The 13,838-nt window shown below is 40.1% G+C and overlaps 1 protein-coding gene across 6 annotated transcripts in view; it reads right to left on the reverse strand.

The window, feature by feature from the left end:
• Nucleotides 1-13,838, reverse strand: part of BRINP3 (BMP/retinoic acid inducible neural specific 3) — a 317,732-nt gene that overhangs the window by 277,229 nt on the left and 26,665 nt on the right. For all 6 annotated transcript variants that reach the window (XR_004001693.1, XM_030573440.1, XM_030573437.1 and 3 more), the window contains exon 2: nt 12,013-12,298. Coding sequence is in view for 5 of the 6 variants with exons in the window: in XM_030573440.1 (XP_030429300.1) it covers nt 12,013-12,248 (236 nt within the window). In the remaining variant the exon portion in view is untranslated. The remainder of the gene's footprint in view (nt 1-12,012; nt 12,299-13,838) is intronic.

Here is a 13,838-nt window from a genome sequence, read left to right on the forward strand (position 1 = left end):
CAGTACTTGCTTTTTAGGAAAAACAATGAATGATGCAATCTGAAGCTGGTATTGCGTCATACATGCTATGAATTACATCATGTTATTCATAGAAGTAATGGATGATGCAATCATAAGGAAGCTTACATCACTCTGCTGAACAAATTGCCCTATATCAGCTCTAGAAATCATACAGTGTCATGCTCTCTTATTTGTCAGTGTTTGATTTTGCAAAGGGACACATTTCTGTTTAGCCAAAGTGAGCAGAGATGCTTCGTACTTGTGTGAACAGTGCAGATAACTTCTGCGATGTTTGTGGTGAAGTGACTTTTGCATCACAAAAGCGCAGTATAACCACTATGGTTAAGAAAGCCTATCACCTTTATTTTGGCTGCAAAATTGGAGATCAGGACAAGAGGTAGGCCCCACACATATGCTGCAACACTTGTGCAACAAATCTTCGCCAGCGGTTGAACAGGAAAAGGAAATCTATGTCTTTTGCAGTGCCAATGATTTGAAGAGAGCCAACAGATCATACCAGCAATTGTTACTTCTGCATGGTGCCTCCAGTTGGGAAAGGTGTGTCAAAGAAGAAAAAGTGGACTGTGCATTATCCAAACATTCCATCAGCTATATGCCCAGTACCCCATGGAAAAGGACTGCCGGTTCCTGATGCACCAGAATCATTCTCACTTGAGTCAGACGAGGAAGAGGAAAAGGATGAAACTTCTGGTCCTGAACCATCAATGTCACAGGACCCACATTTTCTCCCATCCTCCTCCTCTGAACCACCCCTCATAACACAAGGTGAACTGAATGACCTTGTCAGGGATTTGGAACTACCCAAGAGTAAGGCAGAGCTGTTGGGCTCCAGACTACAGCAGTGGAATCTCCTGGCAGGCTATCAGGGCAAATGGAGCCCATCAATGCTTGCAGACTGTTGCTGGACAGTGACAAGAGATGCTCCATTTAATGAATACAAGAGACAAGCCAAGAAGCGCCGAGTAGACACTGAATAGGACTAAACTATGTACAGAATAGTTTTTTGCCTTTTGTTTCAGAATAAATTGTATTTATATAACCCTTTTGCTGATTTTTAAAGTGTTACATAAACAGGACAGGCGAAATGTTATCATGTAAAGCAACCATAAACACATGAAAAGACCTAGGTTTACAATTTATGATTAAAACTCTACTATCTACACAATATACATAGACATAAAATGTAAAAACTTAAATATCTTAGAAACAGTAGCCAATCAGTTGTTTTAATTGTCATATTTGAATTCAGCACATCAAAATACATAATAAATATCACATTTTATCTCTGAAGCAGACGACTTCTCAAAAATTGTAGACCAGTGTAATTTAAGGGCTTGACTACACAACCAGTTACCGCATTGAAAGCCAGGATGTGAATCTACTGCACACCAGCTTCCCACATAGTAAGATCCCATGTGGACATTGCTACAGTGCAGGGAAAGTCCTGGAGAGAAGCTCAGCATACCACTCTTTGAAACATTAAAATTTCCAGCTGCACTCAGGGACTTTCCCTACATTGTAGGAGTATCCACGCGGGATGTTCCTGTGTGGCAAGCTGGTGCGCTGTAGAATCACATTCTGCTGTGTAGGCAAGCCCTTAGACTTAGCCAACATGACATAGAGGGTGGGGAACAGGGGGAAGAAGCTGTGCTTTGGCCTGATTCTGCCCTTATTGAGATCCAGATCTGGATAAAATGAGATAAAACTGAATTTAGTAGGATTAGGCCCGTTGTTTTTTTAGGATTCAGTGCTACGAGATAATGAGCACACTTATTTTCTTTGCAATCAGTAGGAGCTGTAAAGTGTTCAGCACTTCTCCAGATCTGACACTTTTTGCCGTCATGGAATTACCAATACCCTGTGTAAGGACATATTAGGGACTGAACTGTCTCTCCAAGTCACAATTTTGTCCCTAGTTTCCTCCTTATTCCAAGAGAGAAAGAATCCGTGTTAGCCCTTTACCTAGGGCGAACTACTTCGTCTTCCATGACAACTCTGCTATGTTGGCTGGTATACTGTGAGGACTGAGCTAAGGCTCTGCCAATCTCCAACCCTGCCTGCCTGTCTTCACTGGATAGGAGGAGAAGTAGAGGCCTCTCGTGGTACGTCTACACAACAAGCAGGATCTGTGGAAGTGAGTTTCAAAGCCCGGGACTACGGATTCAGACTTGCAGGGCTATGATGCTAAAACTAGGTGTGTAGATGTTCAGACTGGAGTTTCGATTCTGAATCACACACCCTTCCCTAGGCTTCAAAGCCTGAATTCCAGCCTGAACCCAAACATCTACACAGCTAGTTAAAGTGCCATAGTACGATCCTGAATCTGTAGGCCTGGGCTCTGAGACTCACTGCCACAGGATCCTGCTTGCTGTGTAGACATACTGTGGGAGAGTGGTGTCTGCCATACAGGTTATTCCATACAGGGGAATAACAGGGGCAACTCACACTCTCCCATGTGCCTGTGTGAACACATACCGCAGGTCACTACTGAGTCTTTTGAAACTGTTGGTTGTTTGTATTGCCAGATATTTATAATTCAATGAATGTTCTCTATGAGACGTGTGTTCAACTTGTCCATTTTTAATTCTCAGTTTCTGTTTCCATCTAGTATCTTTCTAACCTTTTTACTATAGGTCTGTGCCCTCCAAGGGTCTGCCCACACAAATATGTTGAAAAATGCTTCTAATATATATTTGGTGATGGAAAGCAATAAAAGCATCACTGGCTGACACACATAATCCTTAAGGGTTAAAAAAAATCAATGCTTCCTTGTGAGGGAAAATCTGCATTTGAAAATGTCATCAGAAATAGGATCAGGAAATAAAATAATTAAGCTCCTCCAACCTTGTTCAAGCAAATGCTGCTTCTTCACAAGAGTAGCCACAATGAAGTTAATAGTTTTACTCATGAGAGTAAAGGTCCTGGATCAGGTCCCTATGGTCTGCAGTTTAAAATCATTAAAACCAATAGAAGCAACTAGCACCTTTGAAAATCAGACCCAATGTCTAGAAATTAACAATTATATTTCTTCCTGGCCGAAAGATGTGCTCTGTCGGTATCCATTTCTGTTGGCTTCTTTCAGCTACAGATTTCAACACAAGAAGTGCTGCTGTTTTGCCCCTTAAAAATTTTATTCATATTAACCAGTGGTGCTCTTGCACCCACAATTTCAGCGAGACTACTCATGTGAAGAAAGGCTGAAGGGTCAGGCCATACATCTGTAAAAGGAAAAGCTTAGGATATGCATGCACTGACAAAAAATGGTATAACCCCCGATTTATCTGGAGTTTTAGGTCTTGGGCTTCTACCTTCCAACCAATCTGTGTGTCTACCTATCTATACAAGATTTTTCTAAGGTGCTTCTCACTGTGATACCTAGGAACCTGAGGTTTACATCTACAGCAGTTTCCAGTTACACTGGTTGTGTGACCAACCACACAGAGCTGACAAAAGAGAGAGAGTTTTGAGTTGGATGTGAGACTTTTCTACCATATAGAAGGTCCAAATAATGTTTAATTATTCTGTAACTGCTCAGTGTGGCTTTTACTAGGCTTTCTGTAGGACTCATATTGGGCTAGTCCACGGCCCTTTGGAAACAATGGGAGTCTTTCCATTCATTTCTGTTCTGACCCATAGTTATATTTGTATTTGCTTGTCTTTTATTTTATTTTCTCTTTTTCTATACAACTGTCAATAAAATATTCCCTTGTTAAAGACAGGTGAGTATCTGAACTATTAGCTGGACTCAGTATTAGCTTATGGAGTTTTTTGGGCTTGACTGCAATACTTACTCACACTGAATTAAAGCTACACATGAAGTAATATCACTAGACTTGGCTCATTTGCCTGGAATTTGTCTTTGATTTGCCAAAGACCAATCTGGGTAATGTTAGAGCAGAGGCAATGGGTTATGAGACTGAGAGGATGGGACATTCTGGGCATTGAATGAACTGCCTCATGGAGCTGCACTGCTCCAGAGGGAGCATTGAGAAGCATTTATCCACTGAGCTTTCAAGTGTGCAGGTTTAGTAAATCCATTACCGCACTCTTTTTATAGGGGACCCTATCCTCCCCATAACTGGCTCCATGGGCTGGTGCATGCAGAGAAACATGGCACTTCTGTTGTATTCATCACTTTAGGTATTCAACAAAGTTCCCCACGTCTCACTCCTCCAAAATCTTGAGCTGCTCTGCTCCTTCCCTGATCTGTGAGCCACTGGATTTAGAATGAGGCATTTGTGCATTCAGTAGACTATTCCTTGGCACACCTTCAGAGAATGATGATCCCCCTCTGAATATTGTATGCTTTTTTCCATCAGGCTGAATGGAAAATTCCCTAAAGGAAATGAACCAATTACGATACAAGCCAAAAGCAATTTACCAATGCAGAGATTCCCTGGGAAAAGCAGATTGGACTGTTTCTTCTGATTATTCCCCTTTGAAACTGCAGTTGTGGAGAGTAAACATGTTTTCCCTGAAGTGCATTTATAATCTCAGTTCTCAGTGTCTAGCAATGACGTGCATAAAGTGCAATGTACAAGCAGCCAGAGCTTCAGCAAAGATGAAGTCAGAGGTTCCCTACTTTCATGAAGCTGCCTAAAGTACACTAATATCTAAGCACAGTTCATTTTTCCTAAAGCTTCACAGTATAATTTTACTCAGTTTTCCTTCCAATCACTTTGGTCATGTTCCCCTTGCCTATCACTACCACTCCATTTTATTTATTGTGGGGTTCAGAGTGCATGTGTTAGAGTTAAGGACAAAATAAGGAACAATGGGAATGCACAGAAACTGAGGAATTAGGGTTTTCCCCTGCATTCTGAAGAAGCTTTTTTTTTATTTCAAGGAAAGGACATTTCTGGCCCTTCTGCTTAAAAAGAGAACAGCCACAGTAAAGCCTAACTGGAAGTAGTAATGCTTTGTAAAGTCTTCAGCCTGACAAATTGAAATAATAGCACTAAGGGAGGTGTAAAATGACCTTAGTCATTTGAAAGGGATGTTATCAGAAATTTCTCCATACTTTCCATCATGCTCACTGCAGATTGGAATAGGCTATGTGTCCAAAACAATACACACCTGACATTTTATTACAGAAACTTTATTATTTAATGTAGGTGCAGGAATTAATCTCTCTCGTCCCCCTAAAATCTCTGCCTCAGCAATTCAGATCAACCACAAATTGGTAGCAACTAAAGGCTATTCCAGTCTGATGTTCATTGTAGCCTATATTGATCTCAATACTGCACTCAGTGTACTAGATTTCCACAACCCAACCAACAGTTAGCATTATTAGCACTCTCATCAGAATGGTTATGGACATTATAGACACAGAGATAGAACTACCTCTTTAATCTAGGAGCAATCCATCCACTCGTTATTCAGCTACATTGATAGGACAGTGAACGACAGCTTGTGCTGCTGCTAGTTATGTAGTTGAGTGAACACTCACTGTTCAAGGAGCTTTCAAGACATCTGCTTTATTCTGTGTCCCTTTCCAACTCACTGGGTATAACAAGAGCTTCACAGCACCCTGCACAGACTCTCTGTTTGGGAAGCTCAGCCTTTGAAGGCACAGTCCCCAATATTACATTTGGCTTCAGTGGGGACTACCTGTATGAGCAAGTGCTCAAGAACATTAACAACTGCATAATCGGGCTCTTAATGGTGTTTACTTTAAGTTGCAGGTTAGAAATGAATTTAGAGTACATCAGATGAAGCAATATTCTTTACCATGGAAGTATTTGTTCGGTATAAAACATTTTGTTATTCCTTAATTGCATCCCTGACCCAAAAACAAAGAAACAGAACATCTTCATTAGAAAAGGGCATTTTAAAAAATAGGATGTTAATTTCATGTTGCATAGAATTCTACAGGTTTGTGAGAAACTCAGTATTTTTTTTTTTTGGCCAAAATTGTCTGTGAATTTTTATTGCTCATTTAGTCACTGCTCAGTTTAACAAGTTAATTCATATTTTAAATTATTCTTCTTCTGACTAAATTATCTGTCATTACATTATCAGAATAAAGCCTTGTGCAATAAGTAGAAAAGAAAAGGAGGAAATAATCCTTGCTGGTACATCACAAATTTTGGAAGGAAACCATCAGATTACAGTAGAAAAATCACAGATTCCTACTAAATCTAGCAAGGAGCTCTATATGACACAGGCAAGTGTGCAGTCAGGTCCGTAATACATAGCTGTAATGTTCTAAACAATCCAAGAAAGAATTACCTTTACATCTGCTTTCCCAATTTCCCAATCACTCTTTCCATCCCTGGCATATCTCTAGTCTCCTTTTGTTTGGTTTTATATCCCTCTTCCCTGCCTGCTGATTTGCATAAGTAACACTGTGTATTATGTGAGTATACAATAATAAAGCACAAACTTGAATAAAAAGTTAAAAATTTTGTTAAGGAATTACAACACAGATATTGCTGTACAATATCAGTACAGCAATCCAGCTAATTTAGAGGCCTGCACACTTCTTCAGAATCAGTCCAGGTGCTTTTCTGCACAGCTCTGTCTGTAGCTTAATTGTAGTAAATTCCACAAAAAAACAAAAGATTCTCCAACTGAAGTAGTTAAATTTGTCCATGGCATGTGGGGAACTTCCTATTGGAAAGTATAGGGTATATCATTCTGCAGTGCAGAAAATGACTACTGTATATACTCGTTCATAAGCGAATTTTTTTAGTAAAAAAGTGAAGTACCAGAGAAGGGGGTCGGCTTATGAATGGGAATAGAAAAGGAGAGGTGGGACACAGCCCCACCCCCAACAGAGGGAGCAAGAAGAGGCAGCACAGCCAGAAGAAGAGAGGTGGGGACAGAGTCTGCTTCTGGCCACACTGCTCTCCCCTCAGCCTCTGAAGCAACTGCAGCTCCGGCTGGCAGGCTGCAGTTGTGCCGCTCAGCCCTGCCCCCCAGAGCAGGCTGCAGCCATGCAGCCCGGCCCAGCCCGCTGAAACATGCTGCAGCTGTGCCACCTGGTCTGGCCCGCTGGAGTAGGCTGCAGCTGCACTGCCCAGCCTGCCAGAGCAGCATCAGCCAGGCCAAAGAAATCCTTCCCTGGTCCTTCCCAGATAAGGTGGGAAGGGATGGGATGGGGAGAATGTGGGGGTCCCGGGCTAAGCGTGGTCATAGAGATTACTCCCCTGACCCCCAGCTTCTCCCTCGCCAAAATTTCCCCACTCTTTGCTGTCTGGTTCATCAGGGTAAGCAGCTGGCGTGCCAGGACACCTTGTTTACTTTGGTTTACTTCCGTGCCTACGGACACTTGCAGTAAACAAACCATCTCAGCCTGCCAGCAGCTTATCCTGATAGCCCAGGAGCCAAAGTTTGCTGACCCTTGAATTATAGGGTCGACTTATGAACGGGTCATAAAAATTTTCCATTTTTACTTATCCATCTTGGGGGGGTCGGCTTATAAACAAACTTATGATCAAGTATATAGGGTACTTTTTAGTGGCACAATCTATAACATTAGTTGTTATACTGTATTGTTCTCTGGTTCCCGTAACCAATGGGAATACAGAGAATTACATGTGTGCTAGCTTCCAGCCCTGTCCTATTGTTGAAAAAGTTGAAAGCACTCTGTACTTTTGCAGAATCAGATCACTTGCTGATGTACACACACACTCCCCTGATCCTTAGTTAATGGACTAAAACATAACAACTAGCCAAGCACTAATACTGTTCTTCCCTACTTCATGTACCTGTTTTATTTTCACTGGCTGTTATACTCTCTGAAAGCTAAATAAGGAGGTAGTAGAAATTACATCTTTTTCTTTCAGAAATGTGCCTGTTCTGCTTAGGTTAGGAACCTTCTATAAAAAATGGATTCAGTGAATATGCACCACTCATACAGTACCAACCTTTGGCTTTATCTCTATGATTTATATCAGCCAGTAACTTTCATAGCAAGGTGAATGCTCATTTATAGTGACAAGAGATTGATTGTGCAACATGATTCATTCTCTCTTTACTACATGGACATACAAACAAAATTAGGAATATCAACATAGAATCTTGGTGTTTGTACCTGTAGAATTTAGAATGTATGGGTCTAGAGATTTTGATAAGTGTTTTAGCCAGAGCATGACTTTCTAAAATGTAACAGGTTATGTAGTTTGGGAACTCGGTGGATGATGAAAATTAAAGTAATGGAAGCTCAAGGAAGTTAGACCATATTGTGATCTTAGACTTATCTAGACAAACGTGCCTAGACAGAACATCTAAAATAGATCTATTTTCTGACATGAGAAAGATTTGTTTGAAAACCATCAAACTTCTCCAATGACAACTGGAAATTCTTAGTCAATGAATATTCTTGAGTTCAATTGTATAACACTGTTTTCAGACAATAGTTATCAGACAGCCACAAAATGCTCCCACAGAGCTCCCCGATTCAGCACAGCCATCAAGCTTATAGCACTAGTCATAGTAAAATTCCATTCTTCTTGGTATTTGACACTTCAGTGTTCTATCATTTTGTCCTGCTTTTAATAATTCTGTATTTTTGTGGGCATTTAGGGCATGATCCTGCTCCCATTCAAGTCAATGGCAAAACTTCCACTGGTTTTAATGGTACAGGATCATGTCTTTACTCGCTAGCATTTTACTGTTTCTGTAAATATGCATTAAATGGCTTTATTTAAAGATCAACAACAAGATAAAATGAATGATCTCTTTTTATTCTGAACATGATTGTAATAGAAAATACTACCCTGAAATACAAAAATGTGGAAATTAATTATTTAACTGAGTTTTTATTTATTCTAAATTCTCACTGCATCTCCGGAGGCTGCTAAAGCAAAAATATTCCATGGAAAAGAGAATACAATTTTAGTCATAGCATATTTTTTCTGCTTTTGGAAAACAAAAATCATATGTTGTGCTCTCCTCCTGGTCAAACACCATCAACAATACATTTTTGAACAGTAGTTCAAATATATCACAGAATGCAGGTTTCTAGCAGCTGAACACTTTTACTATGATTATTTTATGTATATGTATTTATATGAGCATCTAGTCAGTAGTCAGCTTTAGGCTGTTGCTGATTCAGGGTGACCAGATGAGAATTCCAAAATATCGGGACCGCCACAGGGGAAACGCCTTTTCAATTGTTACACTCACCCATCGGGGTCTTCAGCGACACTTCGGCAGAGGGTCCTTGAGTCACTGAGGGTAATAAACCTTCCTGCCAAAAAAAGAACTACCCCCTGACCGAACAAACTGCTCAATATCGGGATGTCTGGTCACCCTATGCTGATTAGACAATAACTGAGTAGAGCAGTTCTTGGGTAAGGATGTGGGATTTGTCTCTAGAGATCAAATGGGTCACTTTCCATATTGGCTGGTGGGGCTCTAGACTGCAGAGACAGGAAGTGAGCTGCTGCCTGCCTCAGTTTGTTCTGTCCCTGCAGTGCAGAAACCTGCCTTCCAAAATAGAGGTTGACTTTTAGTCTCTGGTCCTACATGCTAGCAGGACTCTGGCCAGAAATGAACTTCACAAGGAACACTTCAAACTATTTGCCCTGAATCACTCCACCTATTCCATCACTGCTGTGTTATAAGGGCTATGCCAGCCAGCAATGCTCCCACAACCTCCTCAATAAGAAAGGTTCCAGCATAGAAGGGAATCATGCATACAATAATTCATTCTCTCAGCCCATTTCATCCCCGCCTCAGCCATCATCAGCAAGCCCCTGGAGAGCCCCTGTGGATGTGATGACATGAAGGCAGCTGACACCACCTCCCTTTAATCCTGGACACGGTAGGGTCACATTCATTCAAGAAATACAGAGTGTTGTCAGGCAGGAGGAGAACAATTAGGCACCAAATACCTTTATCTGTGATAGTCCATAGAAAATCAATAGGGATTAAAAACAACCTTTATTAAAAAAAAAAAAGTCTCCAATATTTTACAGTATATCCCCATATTTAACATGGGGTCTGAACAACTTATTAAGGGGGGGGGGGTCTTATAAGGAAATCTTACTGTTAGGTTTTTTATCTAGGGAATTGATATTCACAGGGTGCTGTTTCCTGTTGATCAGCAGCAGCAATTTAATGTTCTACCCCTCTGTTTTCCCTGCCTGCATATTTCTTGAGGGGAGTAGGCATGGTATTGAAATATACACGAATCCTGCTCTCTGAGGGATGGAGTAATGTAAATACACCCACGAACTTAAACAAATATGACAAGTCTGATTACAGATCTGCCAGACTTGACAATGTTTCTGTAATGATGGCTCGGAGGAGGAGGGGAAAGAAAAAAAACACAAAAAAAACCTTCTCAGTTTCTTGTAGTCCTAAAGGTGGTTGGACATAGTACATTCTCCATGACCTTATTGAAAGGATTAAACTAAAATACACTTCTTTCATTTTGTTACCAAGATAATGTTGGTTCACTGTTGACTAATAGAAAATAATACAAATAAAACACATTCTTTCAGATTTTATATTATTGGCTTTGATGGCTGGCTCTTAAAATGCAATACATATCGAGTGCTAATATTCTGTTGAGATGGACTACTTTATCAGTGCACATTTCTGAATCACATTTTATTACAAAATGTTTTTAATTCCTCTTTATGCTGCAGGAGTTCCTATAGCAAAATTGACCTGCAACACAGTGCCCTCTGGTGCATGCACAAAGAAAAGGAAAATAGGGAAGGTGTTTTAAGATACAAAATGTATCAGCTTCAAAATTCTAAAAAAACCTATTACAAGTTACCGGTATTTTGATTGAACACACAGGCAAATAAATAAATAACTTTTTCCCTTTCTCTAATACACTGCTTCCTGTTTACAAAAGAGTTGGAAACTGCCACAGAAAAATCTGTGCAGAACAGGTACCTGTGTAAACCATTTTATGGGCTTAAGTGCAGATGGGGGGCTGCATTATGGGAGAAGCTGACAGATGGCCTGTACCGTATTTGTTGAAGCCTCCTTCCCTTGGCTGGTGGAGAACTGTTTGTCTATATCCAGAACATTAAGAGAGAAAAATGTTCCTTTTGTCAGACTTCCCTCCTTTTCCCTTTGTTTCATGTGCCCCCTTTTCCCCCCTTCTTTCTCTTTACCCATAGGTTCTCTACCATCCCATTGTATTCTCCCTTCTACTTCCCATTTCTTTTTTTAAGATAATATATTTGTTAATGTACGTCTTGAATTGTTTACCTTGTCATAGTGACAAGAAGGATGTAGTTCTGAGTTGACTCAGCAGAACAGAGGACTGGCAGGCTGCAGACAATCAGCAAAAGCAATTCTGCAATGAAACCTGCATTTTAAAAACAGGCCTCTAATTTTGGGTGCCTCTGTTTTTGTCTATTCAACCATAATCAGCTCAACCAAATGCTTGAATTCAGAAGGGCTGAGCACCCACAGCTCCAGTCAATAGCAGCTAAGGGTGCTCCACATTGTGGAAAATCAGGTCCTAAGGAATGAAGACTCCAAAATTAAAAGCTGCTTTTGAAACCATGGACCTACCTATATTTAAAATCTTTGAGTCATTTTAAGCTACCAGTACTGAGGCTGAGTGAAATCCTGGCCCCACTGAAGTCAATGATTTGTCATTAGTTTCAAACAAAGGAACTACTTGAGAAGCAAGGTACTATTCTGGGTGAACAAGCGTGCTCTGATCTGTCCCTCAGCAATTAGGGAAGAGAAATTAATGTTTAAGGATATTATTGGGAGTTAACCTTACTTTAGAGGAAAACCCAGGAATTTCAGGAACAGATGGTTGCTGTCAATTATTTCCAGATCAGCTTTATCAGTCACCAAAATCTCTTAAAACAAGACAAAAAACAGCATAAACAAGCATTCCCTTAATATATAATGCAAAAATGGCACTACCTATATTCCAGCAATTAATTTGTCCATGAATTTGTTCCCACGTCTGACACTTTCCCTTAAAAAACAAACAAGCTCTTATTATGTATGTATAACTTCTAAGGATGAAATCTCTGTAATTGCCTTCCGTTTGCATCATACCTGTAAATCTTGTATCTTGTGCTAAATCCCTGTCGACTTCTGTCCACAAAATCTGTGTATTCCTGTGAGCGATGGAAGGGTCCCTTATCAGAGAGGAGCCAGTTGAAGGAGCTTGTGGCATGCTGATCTGAAACGGCAGCAACCGCTAAAACCCAGCAATGAAGACTCAGTGCTATCCACTCCCATAGAGCCATCAGAGAGAACAATTCAGCACCAGCACTGCATCGCCATATCATGCTTCCACTGTGGGCTTAGAGTCTTCATTCTCTTAGCTTTCCCTCAACACCTAGACAAAATAGACAATTAGATAAGTACACGCTAGTCATTCCTTGGAAGCAGATACAAGATTCCTTTCTTTCATCTTAAAGAGACAGTGGCCTCTATTTTTACTACATTTTATATTAGCATAAACCCACTAGGCTAGTTAACAGCACACAGTTTAATTTCTCAGTATTCTGTGCTATTTCCTTGTTGCATGGAAACTTTTAATGGTTTCTTAAAACCCTACAAATAAGCAAAGGAGGAGTTATTACCTCTTAACACTGGCATACAACGTTCCAATAACGCATATGTATAAAAGATAAGAAGACTGCTTTAGTGTACAGAACAATGGAGGGATTCAGGAAACCTGGTTTCAATTATTGGTTCCAGCAAAGACTTTCAGTGTGACCATGGAAAAGTCATTTAATCTTTGTGTGCCTCAGTTCCTCATCTGTGAAACAGGAAAATATCTCCCTTACTCACAAGGTCTTTGTAAGGATAAAAATCTATTCATGATTGTGAGGGCCTCATAGATACTATGGTGCTGAGGGCCATAAAGGTACTTAGATTGATTAAAACAATGTAGTTGTTAGTCTCAGTTCATTTTGAATCAGCATGGAATTGAATAAAGTCTGGTTCTGTGAATCTTTTTTTCTAGTGGATGCATTTATAAAGAAAAATGTCCTTTTTATTCGTATTTAAATACGACAGCAGCCATTATAATCATTTTTACAAAGGCCACTGCTGTGAACTTTTTATCTTGGCTGGGAGTATTATGGTTGACACCAACACCTTTATCTACAAACAGTTCCTAAATGAAGTCTATTTTCATATAAAATAGATGTATTGCGGTTACACATTTTCTAATTATTAGTCCATTATAAAAGAGGTGCTGTAGCTGAATAAAGATGTGCCATGCACTTATTCTAGACAGTACATTAATTACTCCAGAAAGTCCTGGGTATGGATCATAAACACATCAGCTGCAGGAAGCCAACTAGCTTGAGCATAGAGCACTAGTAGATTTGACCCAAGGAGCCTCTACAGACTGAGGATATAAGCATCATCCTATTCACGTAACCAAAGAAACAGTTAAGGTTTATTATCTTTTTCTAAGGCATGAATATGGCTATTGACCATTTTGGTCCTGAGCCTGCAAACACACATATGCTTAACTTTAAGCACATGAGTAATTTCACTGAAGTAAATGAGACTATTTGCATGTTTCAAATTAAGCAACTGCAGAAGATTCGTGGTCACCAAATGCAGACTGCATTATAAATCCTTTTTCCTTTAGAATTCAGGAAGCTTTAGTTTCACACGTGGACGTTTACATACTCAAAAGCTTTCAGTTTCTGTGTGCTGAACATACATTTATGCACAGAACACGAAGACATGGCAGTTTTTTCCCCAGATTTGATTTTTCTCTGACACAATTGGAAATCTATTAAACATGCTGTTCAGCGAATTGCATGACAAATCAGAAGGAAACGGAAGTGACACTGAAAAACTAAAGTTTATAGCAATGCAATCTTGACCCTCCTACCCTGCAAAAGCTGCTATGG

This window comes from Gopherus evgoodei, chromosome 8 (assembly GCF_007399415.2).
Source record: "Gopherus evgoodei ecotype Sinaloan lineage chromosome 8, rGopEvg1_v1.p, whole genome shotgun sequence".
Lineage (NCBI taxonomy): Eukaryota > Metazoa > Chordata > Testudines > Testudinidae > Gopherus > Gopherus evgoodei.